Source organism: Periplaneta americana, chromosome 5, assembly GCF_040183065.1.
Source record: "Periplaneta americana isolate PAMFEO1 chromosome 5, P.americana_PAMFEO1_priV1, whole genome shotgun sequence".
Taxonomy (NCBI): Eukaryota; Metazoa; Arthropoda; class Insecta; order Blattodea; family Blattidae; genus Periplaneta; species Periplaneta americana.
The window spans coordinates 178,911,950-178,937,312 of NC_091121.1; the positions used below are offsets into that span (position 1 = coordinate 178,911,950).

The 25,363-nt window shown below is 35.1% G+C and overlaps 1 protein-coding gene and 1 non-coding gene across 14 annotated transcripts in view; both read right to left on the bottom strand.

Moving 5' to 3' along the window:
* LOC138700306 (CUGBP Elav-like family member 2) overlaps window positions 1–25,363 on the bottom strand; it is a 1,672,689-nt gene that overhangs the window by 25,365 nt on the left and 1,621,961 nt on the right. For 7 of the 13 annotated variants that reach the window (XM_069826845.1, XM_069826839.1, XM_069826844.1 and 4 more), the window contains 4 exons: window positions 23,826–23,852; window positions 17,004–17,195; window positions 10,583–10,834; window positions 9,142–9,276 (listed from right to left, as the gene is read on the bottom strand). In XM_069826845.1, the coding sequence (XP_069682946.1) occupies window positions 9,149–9,276; window positions 10,583–10,834; window positions 17,004–17,195; window positions 23,826–23,852 (599 nt within the window). In that variant the 3' untranslated portion in view covers window positions 9,142–9,148. The remainder of the gene's footprint in view (window positions 1–9,141; window positions 9,277–10,582; window positions 10,835–17,003; window positions 17,196–23,825; window positions 23,853–25,363) is intronic. The other 6 variants (XM_069826850.1, XM_069826848.1, XM_069826846.1 and 3 more) reach the window with 1 other exon arrangement.
* On the bottom strand, window positions 13,380–13,451 carry TRNAN-AUU (transfer RNA asparagine (anticodon AUU)). The gene has a single exon. It is a non-coding gene; the product is annotated as a tRNA-Asn (tRNA).

The following is a 25,363-nucleotide window of genomic DNA, read 5'->3' on the forward strand; positions in this document are numbered from 1 at the left end:
TCTGTAATTCTTTGATCCTTCCCATATGCTTTATACTAAAACCATAATTTCTAATTAATTGATTAACTAGCTGTTTCAGTGCTTCACGCACCATCCTCAGAGCCTACTAGATCACGGCGTCATCTCGAACTTCTCTGCCTGTTATGTGGGTGTGTTTGATTGTTGAAAGGTGTTGAAGAGTAGAGTCAAATAGTGTGTGTGTACTGAAATTGATCTGTGTGTTGAGAATTTGATCGGGGTGTGTTTTAGTGTGTTTGTATATTTCGTATTGTTCTAGTGTGTTGAGTTTTTGGTTCCTGGGTTGTATGTGTAGGATTTCCATGTCCGCATTTATGTTATTGTATGTATGGTTAGCATTGGTTATGTGATCGGCGTATGTAGATGTATTGTGTCCTCTAGTTATTGCGTTAATGTGTTCTTTGTAGCGTGTTTGGAATGATCTGCCTGTCTGTCCTATGTAGAACTTGTCGCAACTATTGCATGTGAGTTTGTATGCACCTGTGTGATCGTATTTATTTGTTTGTGTTTTTTGTGTGTTGAGATGTCTTTGTAGTATGTTTTCTGTTCTGTATGCTATGTTGTATTTCTGCTTTCTGAATGAAGATGCGATCTTATGTGTGCTTTTGTTTTCATATGTTAGTGTGATGTATTTCTTGTGTTCTTGTGTTTGTGTTGTGGTTTTGTGTTTGTTAAGTTTTTGTTTTGTCTTTCTTATGATGTTGTCTATTATGTTTGGATTGTATCCGTTTTCTTGTGCTATGTATTTGATTGTGTTCACTTCTTCATTGTAGTGTTGTTGGCTCTTTCTTGTATTCCTTGCACATATATAAATATTCACAGTACGAACATTGTACATAAACAGATCTGAAGTCATAAGGCAAGACTATCCTAACTTTTCTTCCATCCCTTTTAGAATTTGTTCGGAATTCTGAGAAGAGATAATTAGTCACGTCACTTCAGTCTATGATGTAACTTGTACTTGATGCGATGTAGTACAAATGTGATTTGTTACAGGAGGTAAGTAGGCTATGGTAGTTGGTCGAGGGTTTGATTGGAATGGAATTTTGTCAATGTTTCTGTTTAATCCAACTGGATTATTCGATCCTGTTTGGCTGATGAAGTTATGGATTATTTCCTTTGATCTACTCCTTCTGGCCGAAATATGACCCTGTGTTTCACTCGATCTAAGACATGAGAATGGGGGCAAAGGCAGCCAACATCTCTACTGTTACTCAGTGCCAATTGTCTCTTGACATCCCTTTCTGACATGGTGCTGGCAGCACCTTATTCTGGCCATGAGACATCTCATGTATATTCATGCCTTATAGGAGTTAAGTTGTGGTCAGAATACCTCATTTAAATCAATCTAAAAATGGTCTCAATTTACTATTAACTATTACTAGTGCGTCCACAAACTCACTTCACAATGGGGAGACGGCAATGTATACGCTACGGGCTGCAGTTATGTTGGGAAGTGGGATTCAACATGTATGTATGTATGTATGTATGTATGTATGTACGTTCAACTGTAAATGTATCAAACTCAGCGAAAATTTCCGGAAAGCAGGCAGTGACGTCAAGTGAAGAAGAAACAGGAGTGACGCGAACTGGTATTCAGCAAGTTCAGCAAGCTCAGCAGAACAAGACCTCAATGCAAGCGAATGGAAATAGCAGACATCAGATGGGAGCAATTCCGAAGCGGGTGAAGGAACTAAGATCTAAATCGAAGCTGACTAGAAGTAGAGTAATGCAAGTAGGAGATAGTTCAGGGAGCAGTGATGAAGGAAGAGGGGAAAACAAGGTGAAAAAACAGTATGACTTAAGGAAATGGTGTGGAGGGGAAATAAATCGTGAGAGAAGAAAACTAAGACCTAAAAAGTAGCAATGTGGAAAAGGGAGTAGTGAAAAGTGCAAATAATTAGAGATGTAGAGTGCGGGAGGTTACAGTATTTTGGTATAATGATGGGTTAGGAGTAAAGTAGAGGAAGAATTGATGAAAGACAAGAAAAGACTAGTGGAAGAATTGCAATTATAAATTGAAAATAAGTAACATCCCAATTGACTTGTACGAGAGGCGTGTAAAACGGTGAGACGACACTGTATACTAATAATGTGAAATGCCGCCTCACCGAAAGGTATATTGCTTAAAGACAAATATATACATTCATTCCTACATATGTATGTATGTATGTATGTGTCCAATGTCTACCCACTTCACTTTACGTGATTCGGGTTCCGCATATTGCGGATAGATGGTAGGACTGTGACCCATTTTCTAGTTGTACACCACTTCAGCAGGCCACACTGTACATGATGTATATCTGTGGGGAGTTATGTCGTGTACTAGGGTGAATGTATATGTAAGTGTTCGTGTAAGTGTAGATTCTGGAATGAGTGGTGATGATGATGAAGATGAGGAAGGGAGAAGGGGAAACCCGGTGCCGGCATGTAGCCTACTCCTGTCGAATGGCACCAAGGGGGCCGCCAGGCTTAACGTCCCCATCTTACAGACGATTTACAATTAAAACAATAAATAAAATACACTACTATCACAGTAGGTGTGGGGAAGTGTTGTCCTCTTTCTTGAAGGCATAGTTCCACCCATTTACATTTATTTGCGAACACTTTTACCAATGTTTCACGTGTAATCGAATGCATATAATTAATTATCTTTGTCTTAAGCTCTTCTAGTGTCTTTGAGTTATTTCGATACACAAATGATATAGCCGCACCCCAAAGGAAATAGTCGGATGGAGTCAAATCCGGGGACCGCGGGGGCCAAAGTCCTTTCGTAATTATTCTGTCTCCAAAGAATTCCTCTAAAAGTCGTATGGACTGGTGTGCCATATGAGCAGTAACGTTGTCCTGTTGAAAAACTGAATGATTGATCTCATTTTCATTCAGCAGGGCAATAAATGGATAAATTATCTGGGAACCATAGACATCTGAAGTTACGGTAGTATCGTAAAAGATAGGCCCTATAATTCGCGCTCGCGATATGGCAATCCAGGCTCTGATTTTCTCTGCGTGCAATGGCTTTCTCGTAAGACACGTGGATTTTCCGATGACCAAATTCGTGAATTTTGGGAATTAAGGAAGCCGGATAGGTGAAACCAAACCTTCAGTGAAAAAGGTTCGATCTAAAACGTCGACTCCATGTCGATTTACAAATTGCTGAAACCATTCACAATACGGTATTCTTTTCGCATGGTCCGTACCTTGTAATTGTTGCACAACAGAAATTTTATATGGATACAATTTAAGTTCTTTGGTTATGGCCTTATGTGCTGTCGTACGAGAGACATAAACCTCTTGTGATAATTTTCTCACTGATTTTGTGGGACTCCGCAACATGATGTCTGAAATGTCGTCAAGCTTCCATTCTGTTAAAATTGTTGGCCTATCAGTTAGTGGTGCACCCTGAACTGAACCTGTTGCACGAAATGTGCGTACAGTATCACGATGTGGACACCGCGTATCAGAAAAACGCAAACGAAATTTCAGCCTCACATTTTCCGTAAAGTTTCCACCATCACGGAAAACCTCTTCCACAAAAACACTCTCTCTTCAATAGTAAGCATTTTCACCACACTAAGCTTACACAAGAACACAACTTAAAGCATAAACTCACTGTCGACTGTCGGCAATACTTTATGGTCGACTCCAATATTCTACCCTCCCCCACTAACTCCACTCGAAGATCAACATTGAACACATGTGAATGATTTTGCTGCCAACTTCCTGGTAGGAGATCGAGCGTCTCTCCTCGTTATGGAGTGAGTTTGCGGATACATTGTATATGCAGTTTCGATATTACTTTTACAGGTAATTATTAGCTAATTGATTAAATGGCGATCTTACTCGTGTTAATTATGTAAGCATGTGCGGCTTACAGCTGTTTCAGTGCTATTCGACACCATCCTCAGAGCCTACTAGATCTCGGCGCTATCTCAACTTCGTTGCCTGTTGTATGGGTGCGTTCGTGTGATGAAGAGTTGTGTCAAATAGTGTGTGTGTTCTGAAATTGATATGTGTGTTGAGAATTTGATTAGGGTGTGTTTTAGTGTGTCCGTATATTTCATATTGTTCCAGTATGTTGAGTTTTTGGTTTTTGAGTTGTATGTGTAGGATTTCCATGTCTGCATTTATGTTATTTTATGTGTGGTTAGCATTAGTTATGTGTTCGGCATATGTAGATGAATTGTGTCCTCTGGTTCTTGCTTTAATGTGTTTTTGTAGCGTGTTTGGAATGACCTGTCTGTCTGTCCAATGTAGAAACTGTCGCAACTATTGCATGTGAGTTTATATACGCCTGTGTGGTTGTATTTATTTGTTTGTGTTTGTGTGTTGAGATGTCTTTGTAGTGTGTTTTCTGTTCTGTATGCTATGTTGTATTTCTGTTTTCTGAATGAGGATGCGATCTTGTGTGTGTTTTTGTTTTCGTATGTTAGTGTGATGTATTTCTTGTGTTTGTGTTGTGTTTTGTGTGTTTTTGTGTTTGTTGAGTTTTTGTTTTGTCTTCCTTATGATGTTGTCTATTATATTTGGGTTGTAACCATTTTCTTGTGCTATGTATTTGATTGTGTTCACTTCTTCATTGTAGTGTTGTTGGCTCATGGGTATGTTGAGTAATCTGTGTACCATTGTCCTGAATGCAGCATGTTTGTGTTGTATGGGGTGGTTAGATGTGTTGTGTATATGTGTGGTGGTGGTGGTTGGTTTTCTGTATATTTTGAAGGTGTGTTTGTTGTCAACTTTTGTTATGGTGATGTCTAGGAAATTTATGGAGTTACTGTTTTCAAGTTCCAGTGTGTATTGGAGTTTTGGGTGTATTTTGTTTATGTATTGGTGTAGTTTGTGTATTTGTCTTTTGTTTCCTTTGTATAGTATGAGTATGTCGTCTACGTATCTGTGCCAGTATATTATTTTGTCTGCATTACTTATTTTAATATTCTGAATACCTAGTGTTTTATAAAGTGTAATGTATGTATACTGAGCATGAAAAGTTTTGTTCATTTAGCTTTTATAGTAGTGGAGATATAAAAAATGAATTTCACTCAATTTTTGCAGACCATGGTATATGTCCCCTTTAAATAAACATAATGGCAGGTTACGTTCTAAAAATTATCTTATTTGTTCCGATATTTCAACCAAATACAGTACTTAATTATTAATCGGAGACCAGTCTTATATAAGTTCGACATAAAAATTATGTACTGGTATACAAATTACGCAATTACTTGGTTTGCTTGCGTGTGATTGCATGATGCTATAAATGTCAAGCATTGAACTTACTGCATTTCCTTAGAAGTTGTTAGGTACTTTTATTGTTTTCTCAATCATCCTTATTCGGAAATAAAAATATGGAATAGCAATACATGAGTAATTCTTTAACAGTCTGACTTTACCAAGGTATATAATTATACAGGAAAGAACATACAAGAATTCTACCACTGCAGCATGTCAAAGTATCTACAAATTAACCTGTGACGTAATTCAGAGAGTGCCTGTAAGTCCCTGAGTTAGCTTCATTTCTTCTCTTCGTGGTATGGAAATTTGAAGGAAAGACAGGATGACAAAGAAAAATCACAGAGTTCCTAGGTAAATATACTAGACCTGAACATGCCAAACTACATAATCGTGCAACATCATTTATCTCACAGCAAAACTTAAATTGTTATGATGACTAGAACTGCAACTAAAGATCAAGATGCTATTAAAGTTCAGTTTAAAAGATTATGTAATCAATATCCCACGTAATTTGAGAAATCATATTATAAAACAGTAATATTTGTACCAATGTTAGGCCTAATGCTGTATTTCGTCAAATGAGGAAGTTCATATCCAAACAGAAAAAGAAACTGCAACGACATATTGCATAGGAGATGTATCAAAAGATAACATATGTGAGATGTGCGCAGACGCGAAAGTGTGGATTTTTTCCGAGGAACAATAATGTCATTGACCTTGTGTAATCCCGTTAAACTTGGTATAACCTTGATTATTGAATTCGACATTGAAAAACGAGATGACAAATTGAATTTATTTGAATATTATTTACAATTAACGCTAATTATTATAGTAACAGAACATAACCTTCTGCGACAGTATTGGATTTCCAGCCTCCATGACTTTTCGCTAATTCTCTTTCGATTGCATATCCGAGAATAATTGATACTTGCGGTTTTATAACGGTACAAAGCTGACTTGTTATTGGCTGAACACCTGTAAGCTGAGTTGTCATTGGCTGAAAACACCTGTACTTTGATGAGTAGGTGTACTTTAATGACATGCATTAAAGGACTGCTACCAGGTGTATAATTACTACATTTCGGCATGGTCGAGCATAAAAAATATATCGGGGTTTCATATCACTGTTCCACCCATACTTGGAGACTGATTGATGCTTTTAATCTTATGAGAACGGGATTCATACAATTACTGTAGAGTCCTGATTATCTGGCCTTCTGTGTTATCCGGATTGCTTTCTTTTTTTTTACAGTAGTGTACGTATATACAGTACAGAACAATAACGAAGTTTTTTAAAGTCAATTACACACTATACTATATTATCAATAAAAAGTCGTTTATTATGTACAATTGAGTAACGTCTTCATTACTAGGTCCGAACTTTGTCCCTTGAACATTACAAGATCAAAAACCACATAACGCTCTCTCTTGCAGGGTTCTTTAACATGTCGCAAATCTAACACACAAATCTACTTGATTTACATACCTTCCTTTTGAAGAAAGTCATGTTAACTATTTTTATCGAACACTTAGATTAATAATTTTAGTGAAGCTTTCAGAAATCATTGTAACATCTTGACACATCTCTCATGCATTTAGTTTTAAATTTAAAATGTGAAAATCTTTTACATAGCACTGATAGTTACGAACGTTTTCACGTAATTGTAACAGCGAGACAAATAAATAAATATAACTGCATATTCCGAAATAAATAAATAATTTATAAACGTGATGTTTCTCAGTCTTTGGTGTCACTGTCCTAAAAAGGAGTGAAACAGGTCATACAAATATGATATAAGTTCAGCCTGCGTTATCGACGTACACACCCCTTCTTATGTCAAAGTTCATTAGCCAAGGAAGTGTTTGAAGACTGCAAAGCTGTAATAACAGAGTTACTAAAATATTGTGTTTTTTTTATAGGAGTTGAATATATTTGTTGTAAATCCGCGTAGAAAAACTGTTTATCAAAACACATTATTTTAAGATACGCACTGCATTATAGCTCATTTATACTGGACCTCATTACGATGTTTATAAAACTACGTTTTTCTTCTAAAACTAGTTTTGTATAAATACTGTAATTGGTTTTCCTTACTGTTTCAATATGTGAATAATAAAGATATTTTGGGAAATAGTGCAGGACTCTTTTTTTTTTTTTCCAAACAGGAGACTATCTTAGGCCCGTAACACACTTGCAGAGTTTTCGCCAGCGAGAAATGTGTTGCGAGAAAATTAAAAAATTGATAACATGGATTCAAATGGACGTCCACACACTGGAAGAGATTCTCGCTCGAAGCAAAAACCTGGCGCGAGTTTCTCGCTGGGATCGCTAGCTCAGCGAATTTTCTTGACACATTTATCAAAGATGTTTGACATTTATACTCTTTATGACGATTGAATGTAGAAAAAGATATCACAGGTGGCAATGAATTGTAATGTTTTTATTTGAAAATGAGGAAAGATGGCTGATAATCGAACTTGTACGATGTCACCCGTAGGCCTATTTATAGGATACATGGGATGAAAACTATAAAAACACGAAACTTAAAGAAGAAATTTGGAGACAAATAACAGATTATCTGAAAATAAATAGGGCTGTATTTTATTTTGATGAGATTTAATAGTATTAATTAAACATTTGAAATAATGTATCTATAGGATGTGTTAACAGTTTACATAATTTTAATCAGAACATAGCAAAGAATCCTCTATCATATAATGAATGGCAAAAAACTGTGGTCTATTCAACCTGAAATAATGCTTAAACGTATCATCATTCAAATCGAAACCAGTGTCCAAAACTCGCCCTTATTTTCGTAAGATACAATGTGATTTTCAGATATTTCTGGCTTTAATTTTAGGCCTACTTTTTCTTTTCATTAACAAAATATGTTCATGTAACTCGATTTTCTCATCTGAATACTCAGATTCAACATAGCGTTCATACGTAATTTGTAAAATACGACAATATACTTACAGGTTATATATTTAAGTACGACAATATACGTAAATACATAACCTATAATATTTCCTCCAACGAGTCATTACTATAATCAGAAAAAATGCTTTCTGCATGAAGGCAGTGCATAGATGATCATAGCGAGGTGTGATCTGTGATAGTGAGAACTCGCCAAGTGTGTGGAGGAAGGCTCTTCGCCTCTTTCTCGCAACACATTTCTCGCTGGCGAAAACTCTGCAAGTGTGTTACAAGCCTTAGTTGCTCTTTTTGAGATGAAGAAGGCCTACTTTTAACATGAAAATTTCCTACAGAAAACCTATAATAAATAACTTTTGTAATGCTGCAAGCGTAAGATAAAATGCTTACTAAAGTAACAGAGTCATTGAAATATACCGTTTATTAATGTTCTGAAATGAAATCAAGTTAAATATCGATATACTGTACTATCTGACTGGCAAAATGCAAACGCTTAACAGCGTCTGAACGCACATGTCGGAAATGATACCAAAAGTTATTAGAATGGGGAATTAAATTTCTCCGAGATATATACAGATCACAAAACGAATGCAGAAAACTCCATGTGATTAAAATAATACCAATTGGAAAAAGAATAAAGGAAAAAATACAATAAACTTAGAAGAAACCTGCAAAAATATCTCATGCATGTTTTATAATACTGACATTAGACAGAAAGGAAGAAAGAGAACAGGAAACAGAGAGAGATCAACTCCAAAATGGATGATTTTGTTGAAGAATACTACTAACTATCGTATCTGGGATATTTCAGTGACTAGAATTACTAATCTTCAGAAGAGTCCAGCAATACTAACCAAAAAATTGGTAATACCCACAACATGAGACTTTATTTTCCCCAAGGTGTAAAGCTGTAACAAGATTTGGAATGTTGCTGACGAAGTTTCGCAGACACTCACCTCGAGGCTAGTATGGTCTGGACGCCTCCTTGGAACGCTTGAGCTGGACTTTGAGCCTCTTGGTGCCGATCTGGAACCCATTCATAGCTTGGATTGCAGCCTGCGCACTCACAGGGTTGTCATAGGACACAAAACCTGAAAAAGCAGAATATGCAAATACTTTTGTGCAAGATCGTGCGTATTTGCTTGGTTTCCGCACAAAACCAATCCGCGGAAAGTCTAAAATTCCACATTCAGTATTCCCAACCTAACACACATAACAATTTCCCTCTTCTTACCGCTTAAGTGACATATTGATTTTACTGCTTTAGGCTTTTAACATATTATTTTTAGAGACGTTCAATATAGTAATAATTATAAATTGGAAACTTACCACTGCAATTTCACCTAAATTGCACTGTTAATAATTGTTTTTAAATATTTACAAAAATTAAGTAAACTATACAACTCCACTAAAGTTACTGCATTCATGACGCAAGTAACATTAAGGAAGCTGTGAAAAAATCAACAAGATTCCAGACTCATCATAGACTGGGGGAAAAAAAAAAGACAGACATATATCACGGCCTGCTGGAGTATAGTAAACACAGAAAACATTTTAAAACAACAATGTTGAAGACAGATATTTTGCAAATCTAATCTTTCAGGTGAAGCTCCCTGTAAAGCAGATTTGAATAATTTCAAGGGAAATTATTCAAATCTGCTTTACAGGGAGCTTCACCCGAAAGACTAGATTTGCATAATATATACGTTACTGAGTACGTTAACAGAAAACCACAATTCCAAGTCACACAGAGATTGTGTGCACTCGTTGTGGGTCTCTGGCGTTTCATCAGCCCACGCGAGTTGTGTGGATATAAAGGGAAAAGTTTGAGACAGTGTCGGGTGGAGTTCCCGGGTAGCTCAGTGGTGGAGCGCTGGTACGTTCAACCAGAGGTCCCGGGATCGATACCCGGCCCCGGAACAATTTTTCCCTTGAAATTATACAGATATTTTTGTTTTGCAAATTTGCCGTCATTGAACAGAAACCAAGACAGAGATTTCATTGCAACTAATTAGAGATTCCTCTTTCAGGTATGTAATAAACGATCTTCGCACAAAATAATGTACGATATACGAGCGGTATGTTTTCTTTCAATTCTCGGAAATTAAAAAAGCTCAACTACGTTTCGCTTTTTCAAACTTTTCCTCGAACATGAAAACTTCAACATACCGCTCTTGTAACGCATATTACTATTGTTCAGTTCTAGAGTACATCACTGCATACGTAATACTGTTACTCTGTTTCGTTTTAAATGGTCCTGAAGAATTCTTCAAAACATCCCTGTTTCAGGCATTAGAGAAACAGGAAAGTTGAACGAGGATATGGCGGGAAATTCTGTCTGCAGTCCCTCAATCAAAGACAAGCAGATGACACCGACAACGATTTCGAAGCACTTACCGAAGCACTTGGACAGGTTGGTCTGCTTATCGATGAACACTTTCGCTGACACAACGTTGCCAAATGGCAGGAACGTTGATGCCAGGTCGTTGTCACTGAACTCCTGAGGCAGGTGGTATATGAAGAGATTTGCACCTTCAGGGCCCTCTATCTGCTTGCCTGCTGGACCCCCAGAAGCTGATGTGGAGTTGGTAACCCCTGCCGGACCACCCCCTGTTGTGTGGCCCCCACCTCCGCCAAAAGATGTGAAACCTGGAATATGTGCATGATTACGTGTCATCAGTTCTAGTGAGGGTCACATAAGAACAGTTCCCAAACAGCAAATATTGGCGTCTTGTCAATGTTGCCAACTGTTACCAGATATCACACGATCATTCGTACTAAATTACTTATTTACTTACCGTACTTTATGTTGGAAGCTTATTCTAAATAATTAAATAATTTGTAACATGTTTTCTTAGGCAAACTATACAAGGAAGGGATCAACATGTCAAGTATTTTGTCTGGCATTACGAAATTCATTGTTTTGACTAAACAATTGACTCACGAAACCTAACCTAAAAATGTATTTTGTTTGACCACATTAAATTATAAGTACTAACTCCGAAAACTTACCTGACTATAGTCTTGAATTATAACCACAACGCAACACATAAAATAACTGTTATGTATTAATATTAATACTGATATTGGTAACTTCCTAGAAGACGGGCAAAATCCAACATGGCTGACGAAAACTACCAAAAACGTTCTGCCAACTACGAAGTCCAAATGTCACCAAACATCGCAAAATCAAAGATGAAAAATCAAATATATATTCATATTTTTAAAGAAGAACAAGCCCTCCAAAAAAATGAAAATATATTTAATTTTTCGCCTTTGATTTTTTTGGCGTTTGGTGGCATTCGAACTTCATAGTTGGTAGTACTTTTCTGGCAGTTTTCGTCCGCACTTTACCCCCAAAAATCACTAAAACACAAAACAAAACATAATAGTTTATCATCTTATGAAATAAAATTCAATTCTCATCGACGTCTTCAACTACAACCTCTTCACTTCCAGTATAAATGACACAGGCTTTAAGGCAATCTAAACTTAAACCATGCAGGCAACAAAGAACTAAACCAACACTTTGTCGTACAGTCAACTTTGCATAAATAAACCACGTGTTTACACTAAATGAAATCTTTTCGAACACTTATTACATCTTAACTTCTACAGAAAATTCAGTAAATAATTCCTTTAAACCACAGAAAAACAGTTTTCTTCTCAACATTCAACACAATCCTTCTTCACCAGCGAAAGAACTAAACCAAAATAGACACAAAATTTAATAAATTTCAGAACACGGTTTCCTTCCTTTCCCTCTTACTTCAAAATTCCAACCTTGTGCACACAAAATAAATTATTGGCACTGAAAAGTGGCTTTTCGTAAGCATGATGATGCGCATTCGACAAATGCAGACAAATCTACAATGTAACACCACTCACGTCAAACAACCAAGAACAACAGGACAACGTCATTATCCATGAAAAATTAATGAAAATTCTAGAATAAATGATAACTATAACCAATCAAATCGAAAGAAAATAACAAAAATCATAAAATGAGAAACTTTCAATAGCTTTAGCCATCAGACACAACATAACACCACTCACGTCAAACAACCAAGAACAACTGATAACGTCATTATCCATTCAAAATTCACGAAAATCCTAGAACAAATGACAACTATAACCAATAAAATTAAAAGAAAATCACGGCGACACCTAGTACAAAAACCTAGAACTAACATGTAAAAGTCACTAAAAGATCACTAACATTTAACTCTGAAATAAAGACGTTGGTAATACTTACTACATTCAACCAAGTGCCCGTCTTCTATGAAATTACCCTGATATTAATTAATTATTAGTATGTTCAAATTTCACTAGCTTTCAGTAACAGGCTCAGAAATCTAGTACAATTTCATTTTCATGGAACTCCAGTACCGACAAATATTGTCGATACTTGTCTCAGCTGCCAACATACCAGTTACAAAATCACTACCATTTGTAGTATTTGTCAGTATCGAAATTCGAAACGAAGTTGGCAAAAGAAAATTCAACCTATAAACTATAAAATCACCACAAACCACTAGCATTTGTAGTAATGGGGGAAAAATGGTTAGGTTTCACCCTTAGGGTATGAAGTAAGCTGACCCGGACTATAATACTTGGGAAAGAGGTTAGTAACTTTTTAGTGTTTTTTTTTTTTTCTTCACTTAATGTCCCACACAGTCTTGTAGCCACTAGAAGACAAATATCACTATGTACACTGCTACGCCAATGTGTTTAAGTCTAAAGAAAGCAGAAAACAGTACAACGTGGTCTGTTGGGACGAGAATACAAGCCCCCGGATACCGGTAAGGCATCATGTGACAAACGCGTTTACACCTAAGTATTTCTGACAAAGTGAATATTATTCTACGCCTAGAAACTAACCCCTGCAAATATTAATGATATTTTATTTATTTATTTATTTATTATTTTGCTAATAATTGTAACATAACATATAATATATACAGAAAAACTTTATCTCGCCCCTGAAAGAGTAGAACTCGTGCTCAGGGGCGGATTCCTGAAGTGAAATTAATAAGTATACGATACAATTTGTTTTATGTCTACTGTGCAATTATAGTATATAAATTTAAATATACAATTTTTCAATTTTTATAAAATCCATACATAACTTTTTAAATTTAATACTAGAACTATTAGAATTGACAAGATTAGGATAATTTCAAGGGAAAAATTGTTCCGGGGCCGGGTATCGATCCCGGGACCTCTGGTTGAATGTACCAGCGCTCTACCACTGAGCTACCCGGGAACTCCACTGACACCATCTCAACTTTTCCCTTTATATCCACATAACTCGCGTGGGCTGACGAAACGCCAGAGACCCGCAACGAGTGCACACAATCTCTGTGTGACTTGGAATTGTGGTTTTCTGTTAACGTACACAGTAACGTATATATTATGCAAATCTAGTCTTTCAGGTGAAGCTCCCTGTAAAGCAGGTTTGTAGTAGGTTTGTAGTAGGTTTGTACCCGGCCCCGGAAGAATTTTTCCCTTGAAATTATCCAAACCTGCTTTACAGGGAGCTTCATCTGAAAGACTAGATTTGCATAAGATTAGGATATTTAAATATAAATTTGTTATATATTCATGGGCCTAAATTACTACTATGATTAAATACTGTAACAGTGTTGCATTTTGGTTCAATCAGTCTTAAAGAATTCATACCTTTTGTTTCATAACTATGAGAATATAATTAAAAATTATTTCGTTTTATGTATGAATTTTATTAATACAATATAATAAATTTGTCTTACATTAAGCACATTAAAGTCTAGAAACAAATTTTGAGATGGAAAATCAAAAGGTTTATAAAGACATATTTTAATTATTTTCTTCTGTAATAAATAAAGTGGATTAAAATTGGATTTAAATGAGCTACCCCATCCTATAATTCCATACATGATTATCGATTGAAATAAAGTTAAATATATTGTGCGTAATAAACTTATTGACAAGTAATTCCTCAATAAAACAAAATAATATACTATTTTACGTAATTTATTACAAAGGTAATTAATGTGTTGGTTCCATTTTAAATGATTATCGAAAATTATGCCTAAATACTTAACTTCAGAGGACTCTTTAATAAAATCGGACATTTATACTGTATAAGACAGCAATCAGAATTATATAATTTAATACTTAATATAGATGTAGGAGGTTTGTTACATTTTTCAGATAATGAGAATGGAATAATTATGGTTATTGCTGGAGAGTTTAAGGTAATATTTATTTATTTATTTATTCATTCATTCATTTACTTATATATATTCATTCACTCACTCACTTATTTACTAACTTATGCATTATTGTATTTGGATATTAATTAATTAATTTATTTATATGCTTACTTATTTCTTTATTTATGTATCTATTTATTTATGTATATACTTATCTATTTATTTATTTATTATTGTACTTTATATATATATATATATAAAAGGTAAAAAAAAGGTAAAGGTATCCCCGTAACATGCCATGAAGGCACTTGGGGGGCATGGAGGTAGAGCCCCATGCTTTCCATGACCTCGGCACTAGAATGAGGTGGTGTGGTCGGCACCACGCTCTGACCGCCTTTTACCCCCGGGAAAGACCCGGTACTCAATTTTTATAGAAGGCTGAGTGAACCTTGGGGCCGTTCTGAAAGTTTGGCAACGAGAAAAAATCCTGTCACCACCTGGGATCGAACCCCGGACCTTTCAGTCCGTAGCCAGCTGCTCTACCAACTGAGCTACCCGACCGCCTTATATATATATATATATATATAAATAAATATAAATAGAAATAAAATTAATTTGTATTAACGTTGTATCAGATTCACTTTTTAAAATGGATTAACAATTCTTAAATACCCATCCCCATATGATCGATGTTTTCCTGTCCATAATATTACTCGACTTTGAAGCTCTACTGCTTGCCGATTGCAGTGGACTTGCTCACATGTTATATCTAAGTATGTGAACATTGACTTTCTCCTATATTGACTGACCAGAGTACTATTTCCTTGTTTTATGCAAACGATAATTCAGTATATAATTTCCTACTTCTGAGAAATATTTTTCTACAAAACTGAGAAAAGAAAACTTGTTTTAATAGACTTATTCTATCGTTTGTATATGACGTAAAATAAAACACAATTATGAAAAAGCTATCATAGATGAGACGCAAAAACTTTAATTCTCTGATGAGTGGGAAAAGGGGCTTAAGTCAGTCTATGTAAAATTTTCAGGAGGAATTTTCTAAGATTTAAACAACTGTTGTAAATCCGAAAAACAACAGGTTTTGACTATTTCACGATTTTCTTTACGTTTTGACGTTGCTAGTTTCAGCATCTCTTTTAGTAATAATCCGTGGCGCTACAGCCCATGAAGGGCCCAGACCGACCAGCCGACTGCTGGCCTCACGCCCACATGCCGAAGCAGAGGTGGACGATCATCCAACCAGAATAGAGGTATCGTGTGGTTAGCACAATGATCCCCCCAGCCGTTATAGCTGGCTTTCGCAACTGGATTTCGCTACCTATCGTAGCTCCCCAAGTGCACCACGATGCTGGGTGGGCACCAGTCCCATACACTGGCCGAAATTTCATGAGAAAATTTCTTCCCCCATGAGGACTCGAACGAGCATGCATCTGTAATGCGAGTCCTAGGCAGGATGCCTTAGACCACGACGCCACGGTGCAGGACCAGGATCTCTTTTAGGAAAGAGATTTAATGACGGAAATCTTATATCAGAAAAATGACTTAAGCCCTTTTGCCCGCCCATCGGAGATGCACACGATACTGGCTGTTATCTTAAACTGTTGGCCAGAGTGCTATTTATAACCGGCCTCCACCAAAATGCTTGAGGTCATTCCTCCACCATGCACTAAACTTTAATACTTTAATCCTAACTCTAACGATCGAAACTAGTTTCACTGTTGTACGTTGTTTAGTTATTGTGTATTAGTGATTTTAAATTTGTATGGTTTTTGTCACACCGAATTTCATGACCTGTCACGTTATACTGAGATGCGGAAAAACACGTCTTCTACGTCAGAGAGATGCTGAAAAACACGTCTTCTACGTCAGAGAGAAGGAGAGATGAGGAAAAACACGTCTTCTACGTCAGAGAAATGGAGAGATGCTGAAAAACACGTCTTCTACGTCACAGAGATGGAGAGATGCGGAAAAACACGTCTTCTACGTCAGAGAGATGGAGAGATGTTGAAAAACACGTCTTCTACGTCAGAGAGATGGAGAGATGAGGAAAATCACGTCTTCTACGTCAGAGAGATGGAGAGATGCTGAAAAAACACGTCTTCTACGTAAGAGAGATGCTGAAAAACACGTCTTCTACGTCAGAGAGATGGAGAGATGCTGAAAAAACACGTCTTCTACGTCAGAGAGATGCTGAAAAACACGTCTTCTACGTCAGAGAGATGGAGAGATGCTGAAAACACGTCTTCTACGTCAGAGAGATGGAGAGATGCTGAAAAAAACACGTCTTTTACGTCGGAGAGATGCTGAAAAACACGTCTTCTACGTCAGAGATGGAGAGATGCTGAAAAACACGTCTTCTACGTCAGAGAGATGGAGAGATGAGGAAAATCACGTCTTCTACGTCAGAGAGATGGAGAGATGCTGAAAAAACGTCTTCTACGTAAGAGGGATGCTGAAAAACACGTCTTCTACGTCAGAGAGATGGAGAGATGCTGAAAAAACACGTCTTCTACGTCAGAGAGATGCTGAAAAACACGTCTTCGACGTCAGAGAGATGGAGAGATGCTGAAAAACACGTCTTCTACGTCAGAGAGATGTACCTGTATACTGCTGGATGCCAGAGTAAGCTGATGTGAGTGCATCGAGTCCAGTGCCGTTGTGCGTGAGACCCGTGGACCCCAGCCCGTTGATGGAAGCCATGGTGTTGAGTGGGGAACCTGTGAGCCCACCCAGAGCCATGCTAGTCACGGGGCTCAGTGAGCTGCCCCCAGAAGTCTGGCCTGCTAGTGACCCTGCACAGACATAGTCATTCCTTGTAACACACTCCATACCGGTAGTTACTGAGTTATCTGAATTCTGATATCATAATAAAACATTTTGCTGAAAATAGAAATCATGCAAACTTGAAACATGGATATATATAATCGGTATCTACTCATCTACAAATAACATAACTCTCTTTACTTCAAAATAAGTTAATTTTTTTTCTATTTAATACTGTAATGTAATATACTAACAAAATATGAATCGTAGAAAATAAAAAGTTCAGTACAAAGATTAGTTAGCATAGAAAATGTAACTGGTTGTAAGAACTCTTTATATTTATTTCTTAAAATTTTTATGATGAACTCTACCATAATTTTACCAGTCTGAAATATTCAATCCTTTTTAGAGACTTGGACGTTGTCTAGTTACATATAAGCCAAAAATTCCATACAAGTATTGCTAAATTAAATCCTGATATATGGCGAATTACTACATATGAATGAAAATATTCCACTTCATTAACAAGAACTCACAAATGTCATATATACATACATACAAACATACATACATACATGTATATAATATAGCCTATATTATTGCAAATACTGTCAAAGCAAGCTGCAAACATTACAAATAAATACATAGAAGCAATCAGCAAAACCTGCAATAAGCTCTCAATGTACCAATAAAATTAAGAACACTGAAATTACCTGTAACTTCTCGAGCTTCATCACAAAAGCACAATTAAAGAGGAAAGTACGGTAAATAAAAAAAAATAATTTCTGCTTCACTGAACAATCCTTTTGACCTGCAAACATTCAACATCAGTGAAATGGCAAAAAAAAAACTGTTAAATGAGATTTGCTGGATGCAATGAATTTCACGAAGAAAACTTGTTTCATAGCAATTTTCTCATTTTCTCTAGAACATATTATTAAGACCTATGTCTAGTATATCTCTTTGGAAGTCGTCATAAATATCTGAGACATTATTCAATCAAATGTTGCCAGTATGTACCGGTAATTTCACCATACTGGAATTAATTTCTTAACACTGCACCCATGTTGTCATAAATTCGAGGCCAAAAAGGAAAAGAAAAACAGTAAAACTCCTGACAAGTTATGAATATTGGGTTATTTTACGACGCTATATCAACATCTAGGTTATTTAGCGTCTGAATGAAATGAAGGTGATAATCCCGGTGAAATGAGTCCGGGGTCCAGCACCGAAAATTACCCAGCATTTGCTTGTATTGGGTTGAGGGAAAACCCCGGAAAAGACCTCAACCAGGTAACTTGCCCCAATCGGGATTCGAACCCGGGCCACCTGGTTTCGCGGCCAGACGCGATGACCGTTACTCCACAGGTGTGGACAGTTATGAATATGTTTATAAAGTTACAACTTGTCATAATCGATGATGCAAGTATGTATGCAGCGGAACAACAGCTGAAACCCAAATACATGGGCAATTTTGGTATAAGAATAAAAAACATCATCGATTAAAGACTTCTGAATAACAAAAATACCCCATTTCACGATAAGGCTGCCTGTCAAAATAAATGAAATGAAGCTAATTACACTCTATACTATGTAAGAAGTGAGATGAAATTTAATGGCAACTAATGGCTTTAGTCCCCAATCCATGGCAAAGAATTAAATGAACAAGTGAATTAACAATTATATTTTGTGTAATGTAATATTGCTACGTTAACTGTTTTGCAAACCTCAAATTCAGGGTAGGACTACTAACTACAAGTTAAGTTTTCATTACAAATGATCACTTGCAAATGATCTATAAATATTGGTACAGGTAACCAATATAAATTAAAAAGTAGTGACTCTAAAATAGGTACCATTTTCGCAAATAAAAGTAAATGAATTTCATTTTTGTTTTGTTACCGATAAGCTGCTATAATTTAATGTGTAACACTTTTATTAAGCCGCCAATGCTTATCTACTATAATAGTCATTTACATGAGTAAGATTTTTACATGAACGTTTTCGATACTATTTTTGTATCATCTTCAGATGCATTACAATTATCAATTAGCTATTAAGCTTGTAAATGATTGAAAACCTAGCCATTGGTGTTCTGTGAACTTCCTTTTTGTGATTGAGTGTGTAAAACATTTATGGATGTCGCTTGTGCTTGTGTGTGTACTAGTAATTAGTGCTAATAGTAATACTAAGCTTACTTAATATCAATCAATTTCTAAAATGCAATATAAAATTTATAGTATAACACCAATATAAAAACTTTTATAAAAGAACACTTGTTCTATAGAACTCAAATGACAGAACAACAAAAGCGACCAAACAAGTGTTCTTTTATAAAAGTTTTTATATTTTATATTGTTGTTTAATTATAAGTTTTATATTGCATTTTAGAAATTGATTGATATTAAGTAAGCTTAGTATTACTATTAGCACTAATTACTAGTACACACATAAGCACAAGCGACATCCATAAATGTTTTACACACTCAATCACAAAAAGGAAGTTCACAGAACACCAATGGCTAGGTTTTCAATCATTTACAAGCTTAATAGCTAATTGATAATTGTAATGCATCTGAAGATGATACAAAAATAGTATCCAAAACGTTCATGTAAAAATCTTACTCATGTAAATGACTATTGTAGTAGATAAGCATTGGCAGCTTAATGAAAGTGTTACACATTAAATTAAAAAGTAAATGAAATTTGCACGAAGTGCAGCAAAGACAGTCGTTTTTGACCTGTGACCTTCAATGTTTGCGCATTCAAAATCATCTACACCAGTATCGGTACTGATTATTGAAAATTAAGATCTAACAGTGTGATATTTTATTCGTCATGGCTGTAACGACTGAAAACGGTATGTACGCAACTGTCGAATAGATCATTAGACATTTTCCAACATATCGAAAACCTAGAACATGTGCGCCAAGCTTCAGTTTACGTAAGCCCATTATGCAACTGCGCAATTTTATCAACTGGCCAAAGACGAAAGCCCTTCTTGTGCCTGTACATCTAATTCAACAACTTTTTTTAAACAAATGTTCATCACATATTCTTATAAAAAATAAAAAAAAAAACAAAACAAAAGAAATCACTTTTCATTTTCTTTTATATATAATCTGGCGAGGAGAAGAGATATATTACTAAAATGTAAAGACATTGTGAAAAGAAGTTATCTGATCTTCAAACAACACGAATTCCATATGATTTATAATACGTACCTTCAGATAAGCGAAGCATCAATACCTTAAATTAATTACCAAGCAAGTCTATGAGCATTACTGTGTGCACAGCACTAGTTCAATCCAACACATGCCAACAAACAGCTTTTATAATCCAAAGTGCAAGGCAGAAACCAAACTTCTTTGCTTTAGTTTTCAAAGATAGGATTACCAACCTTATATCTAAAAATGCAGTTCCTATGTAATACACTGTAATATATTTTCGAATTAAAAGAGAGAATATCAGAAAGATTTGTACGCAGTAATGTAGTGAAGTTCTAGGCTAGTATTTTCATGTAGTATGATATATTTCGTAAACTTGGAGTCTTCAGAATGATTTTAAGATTTCCTAAAACACTGACAGTATTATTATTATTATTATTATTATTGTTATTATTATTATTATTAATAAATAATAATAATAATAATAATAATAATCCGTGGCGCTACAGCCCGTGAAGGGCCTAGACCGACCAGCCAGCTGCTGGCTTCACGCCCACATGCCGAAGCAGAGGTGGACGATCATCCAACCAGGATGGAGGTATCATGTGGTTGGCACGATGATCCCCCCAGCCGTTATAGCTGGCTTTCACAACCAGATTTCGCTACCTATTGTAGCTCCCCAAGTGCATCACGATGCTGGGTGGGCACTGGTCCCATACACTGGGCGAAATTTCATGAGAAAAATTTCTTCCCCCATGAGGATTCGAACCAGAGCGCATTCCTTAACGCGAGTCCTAGGCGGGATGCCTTAGACCGCGATGCCACGGCACGGGACATTATTATTATTATTATTATTATTATTATTATCATTATTTCAGTGTTGCTACTACCACTACCACTACTACTACGGTTGCAATAAGGCAATTATGAAACTGAGAGAACAGAGCAGATGTGACTGAAGTTTACAGTACCATAACTTTACTGAAGTGATAATAAATTTAGGCATTACTTTTTATTGTACCTACTGAGAATTTAATAATAAAATTATTATTCTTCTTGCTTCCCAATAGTTTGTTAGATCATCTTCATAATCTCGAAGAGATTCACAAGTCGTTACATGGTCCATGTCCATTTCTTATTCCTGGTTGCATAACAAGCAACAATGGAAAAATATAGTACCAGTATTTAAAAGTTAGTAATTGGATATTATAGTCCAATCATTTGGGTTGAAGGTCTACTATCTGTTTGAAGGAGTTCTCAGTCGGATGCATATTAGTTTCCAAAATAATATTTGTGGTTTGCAATATCAGAAACTGTCAGATTAACTATAAATCTTGGGTGTTTATATAACGTGCAAATAAAAACTTATCACAAAGTTATTGTATCATTAATATTCACTTAAAAATAAACATATGAAAATATTACAGTACCATAATTTTGGAACGTGGTATATTCTATAAATAAACCCATTTTTAGTCTATGTACAAGTATGTCTTCATCATTTATACTTTTTTCAAATATCTCTACTAATTTTTCCCAAAGTTTATTTGATTCATACAGTATTTCATCAATTCTCCTGGAATTTCTCCTAACCTTACTGTTTTTGAGACATATCACTATTTCAATATCAGATGGATAGATATTATTTTCAGCTGTTTTATCATAATTATTTATGTTACTTTCATATTCTGGATCCTTCTGTGTTAATAAATTCCTTACGATATAACTATACTCCGGAAATTAAATTAAATTATTTATTTTCTTTTGTACTGATAGGGGACACTTGAATTGACCCATTAGCCCAAGTGTCCCCATCTACTGGGTGATGCATCAAAACTTGTAGAGGTGGGATTATGTCTTGAAGGTTTTTGTAACAACTAATCTTGAAAAATCAATGTCATGTAGACACATATTTTCTGACTACAGCCTGTAAATTCTACACTTTTCAAACAATCCAGTTTTTTTACCATAATACTAGTATCACAGATATCTTTATTACTGGTAATAGATTACTTTCTTTGGCTTACTAGATAAATTGTAGAAATTCATCATTTACTGTGACCCAAATAAGAAGATAAAACTTCCATTTTCTGAATGCACACGAATTGTATTTTATATATTTTATCGACATTCGTCCAAATACAATAAAAAGTGCTGTTTAAGCCTATAGCCGATTGTGAAACTGAGGTAATCCCCTATTACAAAAGCAATGAATTCCGGTTGAGGAATCTTCTCTGACTTTTAATGTATCTGTGGCTAAGAAGAAATTCTGCGACTTCTATAGGAGAGTAACATTTTAAAGCAAAGAAACAGTCCTTTTCTACTCTAATTTAGTAACGACTAGAGTTACATTACTTCTCTAAACTGATTCTTGTAGACATTTTAAGTCATAACACTTTATCTGAGAAAATGTTCAATATGTTTTATATAAAAATAAATTATATTTTCTGCTCTACTTCCATAATGGCTAGCTATATGCTAATTCTGAAAGCAATTCATAGAAGTATTTTTTTGTCAAAGAAATTTTCGATAAAGCACAGCTATGTAAGCATGTTTGAAAAGTTATGCATCTTAAAATAGATTACCGGTACTGTACTATATATCATTATTTCTGAACCCAACAATATATTAATATTAGAGTAGTTTGGATTTAGAAAACAAAAATTGACAGATAACGCAGCTTTTAGGTTGCTGGATGAAATACTTAATTCTTTAAATTCTAAATTACATGTTGAAGGGATATTTCTGTGATTTAGCTAAAGCATACAGCACAAACCTGCTGAATGGAGACGGTCTGTACCACTTAACTCAATGTTTCATCTTGCATAAGAAATTATTAAACAAAAGGTTAGAGTTGATTTCAACTAATCATTTTGCACTATTCTTTAAGTAACGACCTATTATTATTAGTTTACACTGAAAATGATTTTTTCATGTTTATCATTTCAGATTCAAATGACTTTTAGATACTGAATATAAACAGAATTCGTTCATTACTTTAGGAGACATTTCTGTACACGAAAGGATGAATTGAAAGACAAGACAGAATATCGGAAACCAGTTGAGAACGCTCATAATGGTGAAAATCCCGAAATATATTTTATTGCAAAATCATAATACTTTCTCTTTATACTTTGTGTAATGAGAAAATGAAAGGAAAAAAAAAAAAACTAAAAAAACAAATACAAATCAAATGTACTTCATTTTTCATTTAAAAATTGAAGTACTGGTTGATTTTTCGCAAACGAAACAGGTCTTAGCTCGTAAACCCAGGACATATTTTTTTTAAAGCTGTATATGCATGGATTAACGCACGCCATCACTACCAGTAACACTAATATAAGTAGTTTTAATGTGGAAACTGCATTTTTATTCTTCCAATTCTGTTTATCTAAACTAGTTCTACATAAAAAGCGCAGTACATTTCTACAGCTACAAACAAGCATCTATTTAGCAAACAAAATTCACTTGAGAGCTTCATTCAACCCTCACCTGTGTTACCAGCCTTCCCAAGAAGAGCTGGAGGTATTGCCAACACAACAAAGCAGAAGACAGAAACAAAGAGAGATATTTGTCATTAGAACATTGTTACATGAAAGTGTGATTCTAGTCACTAAAGAAGCACTTTCATAAAATTAACTAGGCTATTTTGTGTTTTGAATGGTACATTATTTCTTTAATTAAAAAGAAAATGCTTCTTTAAACTACAGCAATCATATATGTACATAAAACTGTAGACACGTGGGACCAGATATTTATGAAATACTAATTTTAATATGCGTATGAACAGATAATACGTTAACTACTTACAGCACAGCATATAAGCTACCTTTTGCCGACACTATGTCTTCAGGTGAATAAAAGGGTGACAATCACACACACACTTGTTCAAATCGTCACAAATAACCAAATTCACTGGACTGATAACTTAGCCATTTGTAACAGTCCCAACGAAGATCGTATGTTTCTCACACGTCTGTTCATCTTCTGAAGAAGTTGGGTCAACCTTCGAGCTTTGCCAGATTTTATACTTCACAAGCAATGAAAAAGTCCAAAATATTGCTTTCTCCCTCAAGTCGAATGGAAAGAAGGAGACGGTAAAGAGTGTAGGAGAAGAAAAAGGAAATGAAAGAAGGATGAAGAGTGAGTGAGAGAGAGAGAGAGAGAGAAAACGAAAGAATTCGGGTTGAGGAGAAGATACGGAGAAACATAAATATCTGGACCCAGTTAAATGAAATATGAAATATTACTCTTTACATAAGCTAACACATGTTAATCTGTTACACAATCATTAGTAGTTACATTACACGATATTACAGTACATAGCTTACAAAGATAACCTAAACAGAAAGAAAATTTGGGATTATATGTAAAGAAGAAATATAAAAGATAAAAAAATAACAAAAATAAAAAACTAGAACTTGTTTTATTTGTTCTGAACAAACAGGCTGTCACACAAATCTGAAACTTATAATGGAATAATCAGAGATCTAACAAAATTTATCTACATTTAGATTGAAGTTTCTTTAATAGGGTAATTTAATAAAAAAAAGGGTAATTTAATAAAAAAAAAAGTTAACACTTATCAACATATTGCTGCAGTCTTTGAATAAGAAAATTAAAATTAATTTTTCATGTAAACATGAATTCATTACAAAAACGGACACTATATCCAAGAACTTATTTTCTATGGAATAATTTATTTAAAAAAATCGATAGGTATAAAAAAATATTTTAGAAATGTAAAGCAGAACCTACTCATCTGTACAGAAAATCAAGCTCTATGCGCAAGTAGAAATTTTTACAAAATCCAAAAGAATATGCCGAATTTGCATTGTGGAATGTAAAATAAAAAGTAGAAAATTCTCAATAGTATACTCACATTTCTAGCAAATACAACGTAAGAATATTAATATTTGCAAATGAATGGAAGGCCTTACGAATTTTTAAGTTATGAATAAGCAATTAAAACTGAAATAATAATATCAGAGAATAAATGCTATCAAAGCAACAGTGATAATTTTGAGTTT